This window comes from Scaptodrosophila lebanonensis, unplaced genomic scaffold, assembly GCF_003285725.1.
Source record: "Scaptodrosophila lebanonensis strain 11010-0011.00,11010-0021.00 unplaced genomic scaffold, SlebRS2 tig00000092-arrow-pilon, whole genome shotgun sequence".
NCBI classification, from domain to species: Eukaryota; Metazoa; Arthropoda; class Insecta; order Diptera; family Drosophilidae; genus Scaptodrosophila; species Scaptodrosophila lebanonensis.
The window spans coordinates 3,767,735-3,791,906 of record NW_022060566.1 but is presented as its reverse complement, the minus strand read 5'-3'; the positions used below and the strand labels follow the sequence as shown (position 1 = coordinate 3,791,906).

The window sequence follows — 24,172 nt, the reverse complement described above, 5'->3', positions numbered from 1 at the left end:
TCCGAACTTATATACAGACTCGTATGTTCATTTGAAAAGTCGAAGAAATTATTGAAATGTTTGCTTCAAAAACAAATTCAGAATGTCATTAATATTATTTTCTTTATTGGACTTCAAAATAATTTGTTGAGAAGATAAAATTAAAAGTCTTTTGGAAGCAACTCAATTCTACATAATTCTAGCTTTGATAAATCGTTTTTACATATAGTATATATGAGAAGATTTTTTTCCGAACTCCATAATGATTTTTGACTATAAAATATACCTCACAAAATCTTTAAGTTGATGGGATGAAGCTTTAACATTTTTTGTTTTTGGATTCAACACAAGTTACTTTTTATATTTCCGCATACTTTGTAGCGTCGACATAAATCTGATGAGCTATGGTGTCAGTATTGGTTTGATCAATGGGCAATTTCACTTTTGAAAAATCGTTTTCATTTGTCAAGAAAACATTCGGTTTTAGTATAAGAAGTAAACTTTTTCTCGGCTCCAGTTTGTTATTTTTCATTCAATAAAAGATACACGAGTAAATCGATATATATAGTATATATTTATAATTATTTTTAATTTCGAAAAGCCACAGCCTTTTGTGTTCAAAACAAATATCAGACATTTTTGACGCTTGTATTTCTAGGGATCATTCGTTTCAGGTTTTACCTTTAAATATTGTCCTGTTTTGATTACATACCATTGTTTAAAATCGATTAATTTTAAATTATAGACGTGTTTTGTGATTTTTCTCAAAGAAATTGTTAAAAATTTGTTTTCCTTGATTTCAATTTAGAAAGGTACCCGAAAGTCCGAGCTTCGTGTAAGTCCGGTCTTTGCAAATTGCTCTGGTTTCGTGACGATCTTATTATGAATTTCTTAATCAGTTCTTAATCATATTACTCACTTAAAATGCGTATTGTTCTTCAGCGCATCCCATTCCCGACGCACCGATTTAGCCTGATGACGGCTCATGTAATAGCCGGTCTTGCATATTTCCAGCGAGGGCTCCACCAATTCTCGCCATGGCAGCTTACCAAACTGATCGTGGGCTCTGTGGTAGCCCATCAGTTCTCCGGGCACACCAATGCTGAGGGGGCCGACGTAGGAGGCTTCCGGATTCTCGTCATATATCTCTGGCTTAGCATCGAAAGGCGCCACTTCGCGTGCATCTATGGAGAAGGCATGTTTCGTCTTCCGCACATACACATTCATCAACATGCCGCCCCCGATTCCCATGCTCTGTATGGTCGTCAGGCCGTTGCACAAAAGGGTCGCAATCGCAGCGTCCACGGCACTGCCATTGCGCGACAATATGTTGCTGAGAAGAAATGAAATTACAATCAATTGCGAGTACTCGTAAAAGCATTTAATATGTGGTCACACAGACGAATAATTTGCACGCATTTGCATTTGTAAAATGTACAAAAAAAAGTACCCCTTTTATTCACCAAATTGAATTTCCAACTTTCGAATCAAACACATTAATGAAAGTTATTGTAAAAACAGCAAAATTAATATATAAAAGAATCAAATATTTTACGTAACCCATGAAAAAGTTAGAAACAAAGAAAAAACACTTTCGAATAAATAAGAGTTTTCGCCCCCACTCCCAGAGGAAGGCATCCAACACTGGCCAACAACCGGTTAATTGTCGAAATTATTTAAAAATTTTTTAAAAATAATTAATGAAAAAATCTCCGATATCTTCTTTTCTTTTCGACACACCTCCTAATTCAGCAATATAATGTTTCATCAAACCCAACAATATTTATAAATGCTGCCAAAAAACAAGGGAGAACGCTACAGTCGAGCAAGCCCGACAGTGGAACTTTTCTTAAAATTGACCGATTTGGATGAAATTCGAAGCAAAACTAGATAATTATATATAAATTTGGTTTACATATATAGCTTTTGAAATGTGGACGGTATTGGCGAAATTCTATAGCAGGGAGAGCGAAAAAAATAAAATCAACTTGTATAGACTAGGGACTAGTCTATCTATCTAGTCTAGCCTGTATACCAAGTTTGGTTTATGTACGCTCAGCCGTTTCCGAAATCCAGGCGTTCATCCAGACAGACGGACGGACGGGCGGACGGACATGTCTAGATCGATTTCTCTCGTCATGCTGATTCAGCATATATGTATAGTATATATGGGGTCGGTTACATACTTGGCACAAACCTAAACCTTCTTCCCTACAGGGTATACAAAACTTTCGAAGTTCGGAAAAATAATTGTCCTTTGGAATATTTGAGGGTTGGCTCTCAATATTCAGCTATTTATGGCGTTCATCATTTTTCAGAATCATGTAAATGAAGCAAAGCCTTCTATGCCTTGCAATATCTATGGATTACCGATGGCCCAACCGAATATTGTTACTCAAAAATCAAGGGCTGGCTAATAACCTATATAATATTATGTAAAGGAAGGATTTCAAACGAGTGGATAAACATCTCACGTTTTATCATTCTTTAGTTAATTGTTCAATGTCATACTTAAAAAAAAGCTCAATTCGATTAATCGATTAATCGTACACCCACCTGCCGATTTGGCTGCAGGTCTCTTTGTCGGAGCAGACGGCAGCGCGTTTGAATACCCCCAATTTCGAGTTGAAATTCTCATCTTCCGTGTCCGGAGTGCCGAGCAGGGGATTCAGCGCTAGTGCGGGGGGCGGCGTCGTCGGCGATGTTGAGGCGGCAATTGAGGGAGGCAGTGCCTCCTGTAGGGGTGATGGGGGTGTTGCTGTTGTTGCTGCTGCATCGCTTATATCGCCTGTTTGGAAGTTGTTGTTGTTGCTGTCGCTGGTGGCGCTGCTCGTCTCCAATGGCTGCTCATCTGTTAAAGTAGAATTTTTAAATGTGGAATCTGTTGTGGTGCTAAGTGTTGTTGTTGCTGTTGGTGTTGGTGGTGTTGGTGGTGTTGGTGTTGTTGCTGTTAAAGGTGTATTTGAAGTTGTTGTCGTTGTTCTTGTTGTTGTTGTTGTTGTTGTGGTTGTTGTTGCTGCAAAGCTATCTGTAGCTTCTGGGGCTGTTGCAGTGCTTTCAGTCGCTAAAATATCTGGTGTGCTGTTTGCAACATTTTCTGCTGCTGCCGCTGCTAAATTGCTTGTTGCTGCTATCGCTGCTGTGGCTACTGTTTTATTGCTGTTGTTGTTGTTGTTGTTGTGGTTGGTGCTGTTTTTGTTATTTGGTGTAGACTTTGGCCAGTCTATATGAAATCGGTGCATTTGTTTTTGTTGTCGTTTTTGTTGATTTTTTTTATTCGTTTTTTTTTAGTATTTTAAAGTTAGAATTGAGAGTTGAGTGTAAAGATTTTTGTCAATAAATTTGTGCCACAAAATAGAAAGAAAATTATAGGAAATAAAATAAAAGCAAAACAAAACGGCATAGCAGAAACGAGAGAGGGTGCTCTAATAAAAAGCTATGTACTTGTATGTGCTTCAAACAGTGGTTCGAAATAATTCAAATACATCGGCCAAAACTAAAAAGAAAAGCCTGTGAATTAAATATTCATATGATATACATAGTAGAAAATATTATCTCTCGAGTCATTTGTGTTGTTTCAGAGACACAACATAATTATTTAGGAAAACAAGAGTTGTCTACATTAAAAATTAAAGAAATAGCTAGTCTTGGGGATAATTCAGCATCAAATCCCCGTTCGCTTTTCACTTTTTTGCTGAGAAAATTGAATCTAAACTTTTTAGCTGACTGTAGAAATAAGCAAAAATAATTGAGGCTTAAGGAATTTTTATAGTTGGAAGTGAAAAAATACTTGTATAGTACGATATATAATAATAACTATTAATTACTATTCATCCAGCTTCTAAATATACATACATCTATGGTGTTAAATTGTTTATTTCCTCTTCTAAATACTAAGCAAACATTTTATTTTAACAAATAGTGAAGAAAATACAAACTATTTCCTGTCAACAATTTGACAAAAGTCTTGCCAACAAAACTGTTTCCCACAAATAAATTTGAATTCCACTACTCTGCCACGAGATATACACACATTCGTATACACTCATATATCACCCAAAAACTATTTGATCAATTATCTTTATTCGAGGCTCATTTTTTTCATCGACGATCAACTACTCCCAATTAAGAAACAATAACTCCGCAAATGTCATGAAACTTTTTCTGCAAGTAGATAGATACAAATACTATATATGTAAATATCTTTCCATCCCATTGATCACATACAGATGCCCTATTCCAAAAGTCTTGTTTAGTTTGGAACCAATTTGTTAATCTACTAGAATTGACATTGATTCGAATCTGTATATAACCCAACAGCTAGCCAATAGGATATTTGTGTTTTGGAACGCAATCAATTCTGCCATGATTTTGAATTTAGAATTTTTAGATAGAATTTCTTGAAAGTTACTTGTCGGATAACAAAGAAAAAAATGTACTATAATTTAAAAAAAAAAAGGATACCACAAGGTTGTAGAGTTTTGGCCGCTGCTAAAGGAATTTGAACCACTGTGCGTCGTAGATGTGTTGACAATATGTATAAGGGTGCGTGGGTGCGAGTGTGCGTGATGAGTACGTGCTTCCGGTTGTGTGTGTGTGTGTGCGTGTGTGTACAAAGCATGCATAACTACATATGTAGATGAAATGATAGCGACGATAGTAACAACGATTTGGGCTCTGTGGGTGTGGGTGTGTGTGTGTGCGTGTGGCTTTTGACTGATGACTGATGACACAGTAAGTGTGGTTTTAGTGCCAACTAGGAGTGTGTTAATGGCGACGGGCAACAGCTCCAGCTCTCATTAGTTAACTTACCGCTAAAGCACAGACTTATGATGACATAACTGATGAGTGCGATGCCAATGAAACAGATTAGCACAATGGTCAGCTTCTTCATCCACGCCAGCATGTTGGCGCGCCTGAAAAAATAAAAGAAAGCGAATAACACCACCAACTTTAATGAAAATAAAAAGGAAGCAACAAATTTCGAAATTAACGAGTAGTCCTAGAACGTTGGAGAACGTTTAACTTCCCGCCCGTATTCGAATTTAGAAACATACATTTGTTCGCGGCGCGCCTCCTCGGCGGCTTCAGTGTCCTGCATGAGCTCGCCGCCATTTTTCTCGTCGTCATCCAAGCCGCTGGACGATTTGAGTGGAATTTTGTTCATGGGATCGTCATGGTTGTGCACCATCTTTAGACCATCGGCGCTGCTGCTGTGGATGGGAAAATAATAATATGTATATTGTATGTTAATGCCAGTTGCATCCCACTAAATTTTATTTAAGAATTAGTGTATCTGGAGAACTAATTTTAATTATTTTTGGGAAATTTCGAATACATTTCTTAAGCAAGCGAGTTTCCATTAGGGTTTAAGCCAAATGGGACATTTACGAGTATAGTAGTGTGTGTGTGTATTAAGAAATTGAACTAAAGTAAAACAAAGTGTTTTAATCATTTACTTTCTAATGAAGATCAATCAAAAATTACAGATACTCGCATGTATATAAGGACATATAGGATAATTAGTTTCACATCTGATTAAAAAATGGAATGGATTTTTCATTTATGATTTTGCGCGACTCAAAAAACAAAACAACATTATTCGTCAACACGCTGCAGTAGTAATGTGTAGGGGCTATTTATCATGATCTAGTTTGTATTTTATTCACCATAATTATTCGATTATTATGATTAACAAATGGATTGTAGTTGCATATTTTAAAGAGCGTAAATTTATTTGTTAAACAAGTATGTACTGTATAGCTTTAGACGTGTATTGAATCAACTAGTAAATGCATTGTTTTCAACGTGACATTTCTCCATTCTTCTTGCCAGTTTCCAAAAAACGTCAACTATTTATAAATAATGTTCAAATTAGGTTCTTAGGGTGGGAACAATACCAAGTGCATAAATAAACTAAATGAAATGTTAACAGCGGGAGAAAGATTATTAGGAAAATCTATGAAAATCCGCCTTTTATTTTTTCAATCCCTTATTTGGTTTATAATCTGTATGCCTGCATTACATATAAGTAGTAAGCTGTCACTCACTTAAGGCTATTTTTGTACATTTGAGGATAAGAAAGAAAAGAACTGCTTTTTGAATTATGAATGCCCGCATTGTCGCCCACCCGCATCCAAATGATAAGACTCAAGTAACAAAGTGCAACCAAAATGTACGGGTTTTGGTGTTAAATAAAGGTCACTTTTTGACGAAACATAACACAAAACATAAAGATAAAATAAGTGCAATATTAACAAATACAAGCTTATCGAGTTGGCGACGCAATACATCAGCTACAAAATTTTTTCGTATTTCAAACAAATACATTGGCCTTTAGAAGACAACAAATCCAATCTAAAAGCCAACAGATATACAAAACTTACTCAACAAGTTGAGCAAGTTCTCTTACTTGAAAACATTTCACCAAACACCGCCAATTTATGACAAACCCGTGCAGCTCCTTGAAAATTCCAATTCCACATCAGCTGCTCACAAAAGTCAATATGTGAACCACTTTGTAAAACTTACTTATAGATCAAATTATAATATGTACTCGTACGTGAAAAATCAGCCTGAAGGCCTTGGTTGCTCATTGTTCTTCATATCTTCACCTCTTATATATATCCGCTGTTATAAAGACACTAAGTGTTAGAATAAACAAAATGAGATGGCTCCTAATCTAACACTGAGAAACAAAGTGCCTGTTTATAAGTCCTGCATCGCTCCCTCATGGCTTGCAGGTATGTATATGGAATCGTTGCAAAGTCACACCTGCAGAAAAAAAAAAAAATCACCTCTTGTCGGCAAACACACTAACAAAACTAATTAAAAAGAGATGTCGTCAGAAGATCGAGAATATGCTCGTGTGTATTTTTAATTATGATTTTAAATGTTTTAAATGTGGAGTTCGCTGGCACTGTGATGGGGGAGGAGAGGACAGGACACCCGCTTTAAATGCTTCCAGCAATTTAATTTGAGGTTAATGCGCAGCCTAGAAGTATGCAACAGCTTCTGCTCCTCAACACACCACACCACACCCCACCAGACCAGACCACACAAGCACATGACACACACACATACAACATATATGGAATGAAAACAGCTGTTAGTATTGGAAAACTGAGTAAACGCTGCCTCCGCCGCATTGCTGGTGACAGCGGCAACAACAACAACAACAGCAAGTATGACGATGACGTCGACTTAAACGCTGGCAGCAGCACTTTGATGGCAGGATGTGCGCGTTTGTATGCGTGTCTACGCCTACATCTCTGTATGTATATATGTATATGTGTGTAGGTGTGTGTGTGTGTGTGTGTCATAAATGGGTCACACACACACACACACACACGTAGACCCACACAGTTGATTTTTGCCGTGCTTGCAACATTGTGTTAAATGCATGTATTTTTAGTTTTTCTAATAATATTGCAACTCTTGCTCTATTCCTGCCCATAATTGAATGTTTTGACTGCAAAAAGGAGTGGGCCGGAGGGGCAGGGGCAGGGAAAGGGGTGGCGGTGCTGACTGCAATTTGGGTTAATTACATATGCGCTTGATGTTGCGTGTTGTGGCTGCTGCCATTAAAGGAACCACTTCTATGTACAAGCCGTACATACATACATGGTCGTTAACATTGTTTTGGCCAAAACACAACATGCAACAGGGTGCAGAAATCAGATTCATAGGAAACTATAAAAATTGAAACGTTTGCGTGCTATTGTTGAATGGCTCGCCCTGTAAATGGTGTTTTTTTTTTAGTTTTTTTATTTTTTTTCTTTAGTCATATGCATCTGAGCTATTTTTAGGTCAAATGCATTTAATTTCAGTTCATTTTCGTTAAATGGCCAGCCAACAACAACAACAACAACAAAGAACACGCCACAGACACACGCACGAATACGGACACGAAAAAAAATTGCGCGGACCGGGTCCGCAAATGTGGGTTTATGGTCAGCGAAACAAGCTAATGAATGATGATGACGACTAACTGCTAGAAGCTGTAAAAAATGACAATCCCACGCACTTGAAGAGCAAATACAAATTATCAGCAACTTTGTGAGCGAGAGTCTCATTAGCTTTTCAGATGAAACGCAAACTCTTAATCCAATTACTTCTCTAGAACTCAATTTGTTTTGACTACGGAATACCCTGCCTTCTACATTTATAATAAAAAGCACGGATTTAGTTGGAACTTCAGAAGACGATTATAGTAAGGCGTTATAGAATCTTGTAAATACAAAATTGTGGTATGAGAAAAAATTCTTTGGACTAGAAATGCATTTTGCACTGACTGAGACTCCTCTTCTACATTTATAATAAAAAGCACGGATTTAGTTGGAACTTCAGAAGACGATTATAGTAAGGCGTTATAGAATCTTGTAAATACAAAAATTTGGTATGAGAAAAAATTCTTTAGACTAAATATGCATTTTACACTGATTGCTTCCATGGCAGCCATATACTAATGAGACTTTATATGGCTTGCTATAGTTTTGGTCAGCATTTTAATAGTTTAAAAGTTATTGACGTTCATACAGACAGACAAACGGTCGAATGAAAAAGCGTAGTATGTCGCAGACAAATACGTTTTGACAAGCTCAACATATACATATATATTATATATATATATATATATATATATATATATATATTATATATGCCAACATAGCTCTGCCAAGCTTCGAAGCATATTCTTTCAAATACTTATTTCATTCAGACTAGGATACATTCCTTCAAGTAGCAATCTATCTAATAAAATTATTCTCAACACTGCTATTCTTCCACTCAGTAAATTAAGTACATTACATAGAACAAAACTAACTGTGTATTCCAACCCCTCCCAAAACTGAGTTTTGTTTGTGTCTACAAATGTGTGATACTTCCCCCCAATGGGAAATGGTTATACATAAGTAAAATATAGATAGTTGTCAAATTTGTATGCTATTGCCCTGAGAAAACTTATCTTCTGATCTATTTAAGGCTGCTAACGAATTGCTATTAGCAAAGTAATAGCTGTAAAGCTTAAAATTTCTTTCTAAATAATTCGGCAATTATCAGCCTTAAGAATGCGGTTAGACTATTCCCATACCCAAGTCTGGGGTAGTGTGAATTAAAAAAAAAATGGTATTCCCACCCGCCACGTCCGTACACATTCCTGCGAACAGTTCCAGTTCCATACAAGACCTGGGCGCCATATTGACAGCAGTGGCTTGGCGGTGCCATAAATAAACTTGGCCCACTGGCCGATCGACCAAACTACTTGTATTCATCGATGGATCGGGCTTGTCAGCGTATCATTTACATGCATCGCCGTGCTGTGACGCTCACTGTTTTTGGCCAACATGGCTAATTGCCGATTGGCTTGCCCTGCCGTAGTTGGCCCATTGCTGGCATTAATCGTCGCGCTGCGATCATGTCTCAAATTTCAATGGCATTGCTAGGCTCCGTTAGGCGAAAAGCCCAAACTGTCCAATTTTGGCAATCATCGAGACGGCCAGGCAGACAGACAGGCAGACGGTTGTCGAGCTGTCTGTGTAACTATGAAATATAGTGTTATTACTATTATGACAACGAACAATGAACAATTAGCTGCTTAGTTTCTTTTATGTGCGCATGGGCAGGCGCTACGTGAATAGCTTGCCTGATCAGATCAGATGCGATCAGGGCTGGGCTGGGCTGGGCTGGTCAGGGCAGGGCACCACAAATTTAATTATACTCTGGACATGAAATGTACATACAAGAGTATATTAGGTTGAAGGAGGCGTAACAGACCCCACAAAGTATATACATTCTTGATCGATCTATGTCTGTCTGTCCGTCCGTCTGTATGAACACCTATATCTCGGAGACTATAAGGGACACTATACCTAGGGACACTAAATTTTAGTCCCGCATTTTTGGAATTTCCCTCCATTTCCCACTCCCGTAACACGCATAGATACGCTTAATTATTCTACACATACATATGTACAGGGTGTTTCAAAGTCGGGACACTCGACTTTAGATTCTCCGCTTGTTTTTGGAGTGCGTAAGTTCCGCATCTAAAGAATTTGAAGATATAATATTATCGATTGTGTATATAGCTAAGCGACCAGGACAACACTCTTCTACTATCCATATGCTCTCTTTTCTGACATCCTTGTAGAGAACAACGCATATAAGTAGTAAAAATCTCGTTTCTTAAAACGCGCCTATACTATCTATGCATTAGTATTTACAACCTCAGCTTAAGTAAGCATAGCATATAGAATTAAATAGAAATATGCAAAAATGTGAGCTTTCTTAGTAAAGCTAACGGTACTTTCACAAACTCATCTCAAATAAGGAATGACCAACGTTTTTGCAAAGCCTATTCCCTATATATGCGTAAATTATTTGAATTTTTCTCAAAATACTTGTACAATTTTTGAAGTGTCTTTTAATTATGGCAAGCATCTTAGTATATACTTGATGGGTGTAACCCCGTTTTACCCTTCAGGTACTAGGTATAATAAAAAGGGTATATAAGGTTTTAATACATTACTTGGATTTTGAATCAGCATGGCTGTTAGAACCTCACCCTAAATAGGCATCTATGTATATGTATATGTACTAGTATATACTCGATGGGTTACACATACTTTGCACAAACTTGATGTACCCTTTTTACCCTTCGGGTACTATAAATAAGAAGGCACTTCTTTTGGGCCTGGCATAGCTCAACGATCTAGCAGGAATGCCACAATGTGAGTGCGTTTCTTGACTAGGCACACCGCAACTATCATGACAGGGAGCATGATTTAAAAATATCAAAGGTGTTTTAAAATTGAATAATTAAAATTGAATAATAAAGATTAAAGAGATTTTAAAAAAAATTAATTAAAAATTTAGCATTTTCGAGGCAATGAGGAGAGACTAGATGCAGCTGCTGTGTGTTTTGTTGTACTTATCAGTTTTATAGTATTATATATGTTTGTACATACATACTTATAGTATATATGTATGTATGTATGTCTGCTTGCTTGATCGGTCACTGTGGCTGTGTCTTTCATCTGAGCCGCCGCCGGCGCTTATCACAGCAGCTCAGTTCAGTTTTCTCAGCGCAACAACTTAATAAGTAATAGTATTAAAATTATCTCTTTTTTTTTTTTTTGGTCAATCAGTTGCATTTGTTGTTTTGTTGTTCTGTGTTTCTTTGTCATTTTGTCTTGGCACGTCTTCGTTGCTGGTGTTGTTGTTGTATTTTCTATTACACTTGTGCGCGCATATTCGTAGTGCGCGCGTGTGTGTGTGTGTGTGTGTGTGTGTGTGTGTTTGTACATATTTTAAATTGTCTGCGATGTGCGTGTGTGTGTGTGTGTGTGTGTTTTCTTTTTTCGTTTATGGCTCACCCGCCCATAAAGCCAATGGGGTCAGCGCATAGTTTAAGCTTAGGCATAAATTTAGCAACAAAAAAAAGATGAAAAAAAGGAGAACAACTACAAATTGTTAATGCGCGCAATAAACATTTATGTGTGTGTGTATATATGTGTGTGTAGATAGTTTGCGTGCGATCGTTGTCTGCTTTTGTTTTTGTTTTTTTTTTTGCACATTGTAATTTAAGTGCAAGTGGCCTTTTGTTGTTGTTGCTGCTGCTGCTGTTGCTTGGGGGTGTTACTCACTATGTAAGGTCATCCATCCATGTACATGTGTACAGTATGTACACAAAAATACATAAATACACACACACTTATCAATTGCATAGACAGACAGAAACGCATTATTTTAAGTTTGTGGCCTGCGCTTTAATTTAAATGCAAATGCAGGACGAAATGCAGAACCAAACTAAAAACTCCTGTCTCTGCAATTTCACAGATCAGCTTTAACATAAAGTACTGCCTCTCTTGCTTCCTCCCTCCCTCTCGCTCTGAGTTCAGTTAACTTTTCTAATTTCCAGTTTCTACCAAATTTAATTTGTATTGGTTGTACTTAATTTTCTCTCCCACACCATCATTTGATCTAAATCGAACTATTATAACTATAGAGGAATAACTTCTTAATTTCTCAAGCTACTTATTTCAACCAAATCTTATAGTCCTTCAAAATATATCTAAATTGGGATCACATCATATAGCTCTTATAGAAGATCTGATCTACCAAATTATATATTGAGAAATTCAAGCTAAGTACTTCATCTAATTTTTTTTGTGTTTGTTTCATACAGTGTTGAAAAATATAAATCGGAATTGTGATCAAATCGATTTACTATAACATATAGCTGTTATAAGACCGATCGGTCATTTTCGCAAGATATAAATACATTCTATATAATGCCTAAATGTCTATTAAAATTTTAGGAAAGTTCGATTACTTTATCATATAGTGGCTGGCATAGGAACCAAGGGTCTATTTTGATAAATCGTCTTTATGTATTTGTTAAGCTATCCAACCAAATTTTATATGTAATGTTTCTGTATAATGCCACAATATCAAATAGCTGACATGATCATCAAATATTGGAATAACTTCTTCATTTCTCAAGCTATTTCAACCAAATTTTATAGTCCTTCAAAATATATCTAAATTTGGATCTCATTATATACATAGCTCTCATGAAAGATCTGATCTACCAAATTATATATTAAGAAATTCATTATTATAACCAATAATCGGCCAAATATATTTAAAAAGTTTCGTATAACATTCCTGTAAAGATTTGTCAGCTGTTGGTAGTTTTGTTATGTTTGTAGGAATCGAAGAAATCATCAAGAATAAGGGCCGATATTTAGGTTATTGAGTGCGCTCCAATCAGTTCAATAAAATAACAACATTTCAATATTTATTTCTTTTTTTTTGACACACCTATTATTCTATTCAGCCGACAAAAAAATTTTTTTTTTTTTTGAAGTAACCAAACGCTTAGGTTTTTTTTTATATTTTTATTATTTTTTTACTCTAAATCATGTTTATTGTGAAAACTAACATTTTCTTTGAGAAAAATTAAAATATGCTTTAAAAAAAAAATAAAAATATGCCCACACCTATTAGGTGTGTAGCTGCCGATGTCGACAAAATATATTGTATGAACAACTCTCCAAATACAGTCCTTATTGTTGCTCGGAAGGAATTTTTATGGGGTTCAGGTTTTTCGATTACGTAATCGGACCATTTCATACGATTACAATGGCTTGTTCTCAAACCATTTACGAGCCTTCATGCTTCATGTTTCGGTCCATTATCCTGCATTACTACCTTCAATATTTTAACTTGATTATATGTAAGTAAAACGGCGTTCGAAAATTATATATAATTATAAGAGAAAAACATTTTTTATGTATATACAAGTATGTTGTTTTCTGGTGAGTAATTTCATTTGATAGTTTTTATGTTTATTGTTTTTTGGTGAGCATTTTCATTTTCATTTGGCTATGTCTGAAATATGCGCTTGTAATTCAGTTGAAGAATAAATTATAAACGACTTATTAGAGACGGACAAGTTTTTACACATCTATGTATTAACTCTTGCGCACGCCCCTTCAATACAATATACTTGTACAATTAGTTTCCTCTTGAAATGAAATGCTTTTAACTCATCTCTCAATTCAAATATTTTTTCATGCCATTCATTTACTTTTATAATACAAGAATAGTGGCAAAGATCATAAAATACTGTAAAAATGGTGTGCCATAAAGAATCGAGCATACGAGTACATCCGATATTTCAACAGCTTGTTATGTTGCCTAAGATTGAAATTAATTCAACACTTTATATATGGTGTGTGTACTTAAGTTTGTACAAATATAGTCTGTAGTAGATGTGCTCGTATGCATGCATACTTTGGCTTGTGGGCACAGGTCAAACGTTGTGTAATCCTACCCGGAAAAGCTCCAAAGTAATAAGTATTAAAAGCAACAGCAATGACAGCAACGGCCACAGCCACAGCAACAAAGTATAGTGCTGACAAGCAGCCGGCAATCGATGAGTCCGAAGCAACAGTTCGCATGTTTGCTGTTGTTTTGATTTATTTGCGGCTGACTTCATGCATTTTAATGGGCCGAAAATTCGTTTTTGGCTTTCTTGTCAGTTGTTTATTTAATTGCCCAAAATAAATGAAATCACTGGCCTTCGATTATTGCATGCCCAATTAATAATTCAGCATATTTTCATAATAAGGCAGCACATTGTGCGGCGCGCGTCACACGCTGCGTATGCGCAATGCGATAAGAATAAACACACAGTGCCTCTGCACAGTTGTTGTGCAGCAAATGTTGCATTTACATACAAGCGAGCATATATTGTACATATATATGTGTGTGTGTGTCGACTGTCGGGAGTCTGCTTTGTGGACCGATCCCATTTCACACGACTGTGCGAAATGGGCCCAAAGTTCAGGGACGTTTGACGCAAAAATTGCCGTCTCTCTACATAAACACGCTGACTATTAATTGATACACACACACACACACACAGCATATACTACTATATTAGTAAATTTTCAGAGAATGCCCTATTATTGTTCAGCTCAAATGTAGATTAAGTTGTCATGCAAACAAACCGCCCGACAGCAAAGGCAACAGCAAGAGCGACAGCAGCTGAGACTGAGACTGCCACGAACGGGCACCTTGCCACCTAACGACTACACTTGAAGAGTGGAACGTCATCAAACGTGTCTATTCAATCATAAGGCAGAGGACAGACTAGCAACTAAAAGTAGAATATTTAGTATTGTTATCGAAACAAATTCGAAACAAATTTGGTTCAGCTGCGATTTTTGAAGTTACTTTTCCGCAAGAGGACGCCGAAGCTGCCAATAATAAAAGCGAAACTAACTTTAATTTAAATACATTCCCAGAACAAAGCTATCACTTATATGCATTAAGTAACTCCCCTTAATTTAAATACACTCCAACTGCTTTACAAGAGCCATAAAGCTGTCATTAAGCTGTCATGCTTGTATAAGAGAAACTGCCATTAATTAATTACTACAAGCATAGTGTTCTGTTTTTGAAAACTTCGCGACATCTATTAAGATGCATTTTTGGACTGCTTATACATATGCCTCAATGTATATTATATTACTAGTTAGCACACTTACTAACACTATTAAGAAATAAAAGATCCACCTAGGATTATTTCAGATTGTGAAACAAAAATGGCACAAAGCTAGCATATCTTCTAATTAGTTAAATTATATTAGTTTCTTATTTATTCAATACTAGTTTAATTTAAATTGATTTAAGCCAGCTAGTGGCTATATTAAACTTTGCTTAAAATCCACTTTCTGTGCCAAATAATTGTATAATTTTACGCCTACAGAGTGGCAAAGTTTAATTTAAGGAATCGGTTAAATGTGAGCTAAGAAAGTCAATTATTATAAGTTCACTAGTTGCTTTCCCCAAACCCTATTAGGAATTGGAAATTTCAAATGATGCTCTTAAATGGAATTGTTTTCTTTTTTTATTATCTTCTATATTTTATATTTGTAGTTAGTTTAAAATGCCGTTGTCTGAGAAAAGAGGTCGCACAGTTTGCAAAATACATACTTGTGTTTATGGAAATAAAACAATACTTTAATTTGTTTAAAAAATATAAATATTGAAAGAATATTCAATATTGTACTTAATAATATGGCAAATAAATGCCAGCATGATAAATAAAACTGAAGGTTAACACATATGAATAGATGGAAAACATTTTACTTTTTTCAATCAGATCCCAGAAATGTTATAAATATTCTTACATTTTCGAGATATTTACATTTATTTTACTTCTTCCAGGACTATTAATCAAATGAAAATGAATAATAGTTATAGTTATGCATTATTTTCAATAATTGTCTGTTAAGTGAAGAATTCTTCAAATTTGTTGTTTTTGAAAATATATTAACAGTAGAGTTTCCGATAAGGATTTTTTTATTGCAAACTTAAGATTTTAAAATGCTGTATTTTGTGTGCCTTTCTCTCAGTGTAAGCATATTTATGTACCTAGACACATACTATGTGGGTGCATATTTAGGTTTGTCTCTACGGCCTGTAAGTGGCTGCCATTCAAAAAGTGTATGCAAAAATTTGAGTTAACAATTGACACTCAAGCCGGCACTGACATCAGTATCTGTATCTTTAGCAGTATCTATAGCTGTGTAGTGCCGGTACAGTTTAAGATAAACTGATACGAGCAAATACAAGCAAACACAAGCAACAACAACATTTTCAATTGCATCTGGCAGCTTGATTTGCACAGATTTGTTTCGGGAAATTAAATAAGAACTCGCTGCTCGTTCCGTAAAACGTAAAATTCTACGCAATTCGAAACAGGCCTGATATGTACATATAAGTACATATATGTGTACATAGATACTCGAATGTTCATATAAACTCATAAATTTGTGATAACTGGCAAACAAAATTAAATCAATGCACCCACAGCTGAATCGAAAAGAATGCAAATGCCAGCATGATGCTAATATGAGAGTTCAAACGCACAAACATACTCATACATATATACATACATACATACATACATACATACATACATACATTGTGAACATTTCATATACTATATGGATATGGTTAAATGCGGATAATGACAATGTCTTATCAATCACAAAAGGCTTACTGTTCGGCTGCGGCTGATAGAATACAAAACAGCAAAAGAATGACTTCAGATAATGCTAAACATGCAACAAACGACGCACTGCCAGCAACAACCGCAACAACAACAACAATAGCAGCTGCAGTTGCAACAACAGCCGCGCTGCATTTAAACGGAAATCGTTGCTTTTGTGAATAAAAACCAAAGCCCACTATACATTCGAGGCGCAATAATCCATGCACTCATAAAAAGGGTTATTAATTCGATTTGACCAGAAGCATGCTATTATTTATTGAAAGCATATTCATTTTATGCCAATTCGATTAATATCCTAACTGAAGATATCGATTTCATCATAAAAATGCAATGACATTGATTTAAACTTTTGATTTTGAATGCCAGCACTACTCTAGTATTTCAAACCACGGCCCATTGATAAGATATCAGATTGCCGAGGGGTTTAAGGATAAGTTCGAAAATTCAAGTACATATGAAGTTGAAACTGAAAACCTTAGTATAAGTGAAGTAAAACCTAGGTCCAGTGTACATTCGAAAAAGAAGAATCGTTAGACCATGAAAAATATTCTTTACTATTAAGAAGATTCATTTTGTTATGAAAGTTTTTGATTAAATGATATATAAAATTATAATTATAATTATAAAATAATCTATTAATTAATATTTTTATAACAATTATTACTTTATGAACTAATTGAGGACAATAAGTAAGACAATATACTAATAATTCACCTGAAAGGGAAGGTACCAGTATACTTAAGAACTCTTTAATTTTTGTCTATTTATGATGGATGGCTAACAAATACGTTTGATGTTTTGGGGAGCTTTTCATTTTCAGTTAAATCGAAAACACAAAACCGACAAAAATTAAACGTCTAGATGCAATATTTTACAATATTTGAAAGATTGAAATATTTTAAAAAATGTTTAACATTTTCCATAATTCCTCAATATTTTATATTTTTTAATTATTTAGCAATTTTTTAGAAAATATTCTTTGGTTTTTTTCCAATATTTGATCAGTATCTTCTAATATTTTGAAATATTTTTAAAAATCTCTCAATTATTTTGAAATATCTTATATTTTCAAAATTATTTCAATATTTTTCGTAATTATGAAAATATTTTGCAATATTTTTTTAAAATTTTGTAAAATAAATGAATATTTCGAAATATTTTGGTATATTTTTTATTTCTTGCAATAATTTTTCAATTTTTGGAAATTATTATTTGAAAATATGTTGTAATATTATTATCTTTTCCAATGCAGTACGAATTTTTGTAATATTAAAAAAAATTGTTAATTATATTGTAATAGTTTCTAACATAGGGAAATGTAACTGTAGTGTATTTTTGTATTCCGCTAGTGTTCTACAAACATGGTAACATTTACAAATTATGATTTGTACAAGTATTCAATCGAGTTCGGAAACGGGAAGCCCAAAAACTCATTCATTTATCAGATATGAGAACATTGACTTATTCTGATTCCGCATCATTTAATTGAGTTCGGAGTTTGGCTTCCCAAAAGTTTAAACAAAATCTATAAACTAAACATTTTGTGCCTGCTAATCCACTCGCACTCTACTTTAATTAAATATAAATGAAAATCGTTGCGAATATTCCCAACAGCGCTAGATTTATTTTCATTGATTCGGATTGTGGGATTCCGGTAAATGAAGCAATCATTTGTTTCAACGGCAGGTGAAAAGCACTTTCCGTTATACATAATTGATTTATCAGATAGATAATTGTATCAGCATGTAATTGCACATTAATTCTCGTTCACATTCCATCGTTCATTACATACCAATTCCAATGGCAAGGTATTGAGATTATTATCTGAAATACATTTATTTTCCAAACACGCTGATTTATACATAGTACATCAGAAAATAAAACATGTGCGCTGCTTTCAATTGTTAATTGAAAACCTATTGGGATATGCAGGAAAATATTCAAATATTGAATTTTCCAATTGGAAATAGAAGCATCTTCAATATTTTTACTGAAATATTTAATTCAAAGAAAAAATCCGAAAAAAAATTTCAAAAGTGTGGCCCTTTTAGTTGTCTTTCAGATACACTCAACAACAAATTTGAGAGTAAAACTGAATATTTTCATATTGAATTTAATGTCGGTTTTCAGCGGTTGTGTGGTATATATAAAAAGTTTAGCCTCTTGCCATATATACTTGTACTTGTATATGGTCGTTAAGTATGCGTCAAGTGGCCTCAATCAACAATTCCACAAAACGTCAATGTTATTTCGGATATTAGGAAATTGGAAATTACTTTTAAATAAAAATATTCTCTACAAATAAATTTTTATAAATAATATGCAAAACAATTAAATACAATTAATAGAGTATAGAAGAGAGTTTGTTTACTTGTTTACTTATAAAAAGGAACCTTTGGCGTGAATCAAATTGTGATTAAATACTCGCATGCTTTAAATTTAATATTTTAATAAGTATTAACCTCGAAATTAAGGTGTGCACACTTATTTATTAAAACGCACTGTGGTGAAAAACCAATGCAAAACATTTAAATCTACTAGTATTCAAATATAAGTTGGTTTTTTGATGAGTCTTTGTTCTGCAGACTCATTACTCATGGACCCGAACAAGTGTTTAATGTGCAGCATTTTTTGGCTCGTGGCATTTTGGTTATTTATTTATATTTATTGGCAGCGATGGCGGTGGCGGCGTCAGTTGAAATAAAAATATTAAAAAATTGGTACATGTGTACGGGTATTATGAAAAAAAAAAAATAATAATAACAGAAACATTTTGTTTAAAGAGGTGTGTGACTAGACTTGGTCTTGGACTTGTTGCTTGCACTCGTCATTGTTAGTGTTCTTACTAATATTGTTACTCTTGGTTTTTAGTCTTGTTGTTGTTGTTGTTGTTGCTGGCCGCCACCACAGAAACCGCCAACGAGCGCCAGACGAGCGGTAGTGCTGTCCGTCTATTTTGGTGGCGTCTCTGTGGCAACTGCGGCCAGATTTGCGTTCAGGTGGGCGAACGCGTCTTGAATGCCGGCTGACAAAACATATAGACCAGCATATATACACACACACACACATAGTGTTTATATATGTATGTATTGCATACATACATACATATGTACATATATTCGCACACGCACTCGCTGGCGCAACTTTTTGTTTGACAAAAAATATACAAGCATGTATGTATTTAAATATGTATATATTCATATGGATATATACAAATATAAAAGAAAAAATATATTACTGCCTTGTCACCTTTTTAACACTGGATGGAGAGCGCGAACAACGAATACGTTTTAGCCGGAAAACGCGCGCGTTTTTCAAATATTTCAGAAAACGTTTGCTTTTTCAACTGAATTCCTTTTTATTTTCCACATACATACATTAGTGTGCGTATGTGTATTTTATAATAAGACGTATGTATGTATATACATACATACACACGGAGACCACGACAATGTATTTAAGGTGTAATTTGTTTTTTTTTTTTTAATAATTTTTTTTCGGTCGCGTGTCTCGTCGATGCGCTGGTTGTTGGTCAACTGAATTAAGAACGGGACGCGCTATGGCAGCAGCGACGTCGCGACGTCAGCAGCGACAGCATCGGCAACGCCAACGCCAACGTCGTAATGGCGACGACAACGACGACGACTGGCACTCGTCTAGCCGAAGTGCGCGTACAGACGCGACGATGATTACAACTACAACGACAGTGATGACGACGACGACGACATCGACAATCGACGCCGGCACCAACGCAGTGTTAGCGTCATTGATATTGTTGTTCTTGTTGTTGCTGCTGCTGCTGCTGCTGCTACTGCTGCTACTGCATCGCAAATTGCTGTTGCTCTTGTATGTTGTTGTTCTTGTTGCTGTATTTGGCGTGCGGAAATCAGAAAATTTAGGCGCAACGCCATTCACCCCCTTCCCAAAAAAAAAAAGTCTCGGCAAACAGATAGCATTTCCACACCATCCTCCTATGTATGTATATTCCCAGCCACCCACCAAACACCAAACCCCCTTGCCGCTGCCTTTGTCCAGCTGTCAGCACAACACGCAGCAACACACACAACCATTAAAAGCAATTTGTTGACACTGACCCACAAAAATAGATACACAATGCGAACTGAAGTGACCGACAACAAACGGTGAAGCTAAAGAACAAAAGAACATCGAAACATCCAGACATCAGCCGAAACAATTCACCCCGAATTCCTCCCAACCACTCCCCCAAACCCCCACGCATTTTTATTCACGCAGCGTACGCCTTAAATCTGCGACAAATGCTGCCGTGTTCCCCAAGGGCCGGGCCCATGACATCATTGCAACAAGTCGAAGGAAGGTAAGCGGCTGGGCTGCTGTTATGTATTCGTATGTATGTACGTTTGTTCGCCACACTTTAGAGACACCCACTACCCACTGACCCCATTCTGGCCAACGTGTTGCTTCATTAACCGCTCAATCGCATCCATACCGAATGCTTTTGAACAAAAGGTGTTGAGTTTGTTGTACGCGGCGTATACGTGATATTTTTATCTGTTAGCCCAACCAAATTTCGTTTGTAATTATTGCCGAAATATTTAGAGAAAGCGAACTAGAGCTTTCGATATTCTCAATAGTTCATCCTTTAATTATGGACACTTCCTATAGCTTCAACTAGTTTTTGTACCATATCTTATTCAGGCGTTTGACATAAAAACTAATTTAAAACAAATTAAAAAAAAAATTGAAGTGGAGAAATGGCTGGAATAAGGAGTCCGTGTACCATAGAATAGAATAGAATAGATTTCTATTTGAGCTAAAGGAAATCGATGATTAATATTACCATCCGAGAATCGCATAAAAGGCCTTCATATACTGATGGCTTCTAATGATGAACTCATCGCGTAAAACCCCTCATCTTACATGTACGCATATGTATCATTCATTTTTATAAATATGCCTACAATAATACGCCCTTTGCACCCCTCGGATCAGGGTATAATAAAAACAAATTAAAAAGTTATCTTCCTCTATATACTTAGCTTAGCATTTCCGTACTGTCTTATCTTTTTCTATTATGTCCTTTGTGGCCAGCATCCATCAAATATAACTATCTTTAGAAATAAACTAGTCTTTGATATGAATTTACAGAACTTTACGATTTTGATTCGACTCGTCATGCTGGTCTACCATTCTTCCACCCAAAAACAAAATACCCTTACACTTTTCAGTGAAGGGTACACATACATATTACATGCAAGTATAACAATAAACCTACCCTGACTTTTTCCCCATCATAACCTCTCCCACGCACACTTTTCAAAATGTTCTTCATTTTATGACACTTTGCTGAAGCTAAGCTGCATGGGCTTTTCATACAAGAAGATTCGCAATACTGAAAAGATGATAAGCGCATGCAAAGATTCCGGCACATCAGAGTGCTTCCGGTACAAATAGCGTTCTACTGATTACATATTTCCGTTGCCAACACAAATAGAAACATAACTAGAACGAAAGAAACATACATGCCTACACCTTCTCCGCATATGTTACAACAGTTTCCCAAGAATAAATGTATCTAATACCCATAAGAACATATTTTATGTCAATTGGTGAAGAAGAAGATTTAGAAAAGGGATCGTTTAGTGTAAAGGTCTGTTGATTTCAATAAACTGAAGATTCACGCAAATCATTAATATGTTTAAACGTTTTAGTTTAAATAAATAGATACAAAATGGCTGTAGAAGGAAATACATTTTTATAAGGAAAAGGAAAGGAGACGTTTAGATCCCACTCAGTATGTACTTATATAAATATAATTTTGATCAGTTTGATAAGTTTGATAACAAAACCATATAACTTATTTGTTGGAGTGGGTACAGAAGTACACTGGAAGTTCGGTCCAAGCTCGGCTCTAGCATTCATGCCGTTCGTGTTTTTATAAACAGTTCGAACTACTTTGTAACTTGTACTTTCTATAATAATGGGCATTTTTATGGACTTATTGTGAAGTGGAAATCAAGGTCGACAGAAGTCTGGCACGTCAAGCTGATAAGATATGTTGCTGCTGCCGCCGTTGCATTCCGTGTAAGCAACAGCGACTGCAACAACAACTGAAACAACAGCCACACATGCAATTTAACAACAACAACAATAACTGCAACAGTAACAACACATATGGAACGAAAAAAAATTGAAATGTGTGTCAACAAATTGCACAAATTATTGCCAGCATCAGATTTATGCGCGTGTATTCAACAGTTTCCATTGCATTTGTACTTGAAAAATGGCGGCATGGCGCTGCGTCAGTGTCGCTGTCGGTGCTAGCGTTAGCGTCGCCGTCGACGTCTGGCGTGCTAAGCAGGCAGCAACCGCTGCTCTTGTCAAATCAATTACAGTGATTTGCGCATCGAGGATGACACAGAGAGAGTTAGAGAGGGAGAGAGAGCAGCTCCACCTGCACGAATATGTAAATGCAAAAGGGCGCCAAACTGAGCGCAAATGTGTGCATGCATGCATGTATGAACACATGTATGTGTGTGTGTGCGTGTGCCCAAATCGTGACCTTCCAATCGGAACGAAGCCAATGAAGACGCCACTAAGCACTCGATGATCGTTTACCTTTTTTGTAACACAAATGCTCTCAACATAGATCATTGTCAGTAAAGCAATTAATTCGAATGAATGCTTCGCTGTTGTTGCTATTGTTACTGTTATTGTTGTGGGCGTAGGTGTGAGTGTTCTTCACATTTGCATTTTGTGTTATCTTCGTCTCGGTGTGTGTGTGTGTGTATTTTGATGAACTGAGCCGAACAGCAGTTGAGCTACTAAAATAAAAATTAAGGCGTTTTTTTATGAAACTCGAAACGCTTTGTGTGAATTAAATTAAAATAAATGGTCAAATTAGTCATGAAAGTGACGAATTTCCATATAAATCAAATATAGTGACACCAAATATTTTCCAAGTCACATCAATCTCTCAATCTTGTTACTTTCAACAACTTTCAATACTGTTAGTTGAATCCAAACCTTTTGTGTAGGTTTTTTATGCATTTCGCGCATATGTATGTATGTATGTATCATCTTGTGGGTGTGATTTCAAATCAAACATATACATACATAGATAAAGGCTATATTCTAAATTACAATTCAGTTGAAAAAATACAAAAAATATAAAAAATAACGGGTTTCCGTCTTAGAATTCAAAACATATTTTTGGAATTTAACTTTTGAATTATTTACATTTATCTTTGTGTTTTCGATTTATAAAATAAGCATCGTTTTTTTCTAATTTAATGACTATTAATGACTTTAGTTAATTTTAGGCAATGCAACGATAGAGCTGCAGTTTCAGAATTACAATTCCCAAACAAATCCTCCATCTGATTTTGTTACATTCGCGAATGGAAATTAAAAATTGTGGAGCCCGGAACAGACTGGATATTATTTTAATTTCTTCTGAAAAAATATTCTTTTATTTGTTCGAACAGCTCTCGAAAATGATTCTTATAAGTATTTTATGTCTTTCGTACCTCTTTTTGATTTCATTTGGATTCAAAATTAAATTTAATGGGGCATACGAATGAGCCAACGAAAGTTGTTTCTTGCCGTGCAGAGATCGTATTTTCC

At 35.6% G+C, this 24,172-nt stretch overlaps 1 protein-coding gene across 2 annotated transcripts in view; it reads right to left on the bottom strand.

Moving 5' to 3' along the window:
• The window catches only part of LOC115627163 (scoloptoxin SSD14), a 31,830-nt gene that overhangs the window by 3,180 nt on the left and 4,478 nt on the right, over nucleotides 1-24,172 (bottom strand). Inside the window, exons 1-5 of one of the 2 annotated variants that reach the window (XM_030522748.1) lie at nucleotides 19,817-19,991; nucleotides 5,037-5,192; nucleotides 4,792-4,895; nucleotides 2,536-3,202; nucleotides 899-1,312 (exon numbers count right to left, since the gene is read on the bottom strand). In XM_030522748.1, coding sequence (XP_030378608.1) covers nucleotides 899-1,312; nucleotides 2,536-3,202; nucleotides 4,792-4,895; nucleotides 5,037-5,170 — 1,319 coding nt within the window. In that variant the 5' untranslated portion in view covers nucleotides 5,171-5,192; nucleotides 19,817-19,991. Of the gene's footprint in view, nucleotides 1-898; nucleotides 1,313-2,535; nucleotides 3,203-4,791; nucleotides 4,896-5,036; nucleotides 5,193-19,816; nucleotides 19,992-24,172 lie in introns of those variants that run through there. The other variant, XM_030522747.1, reaches the window with a different exon arrangement.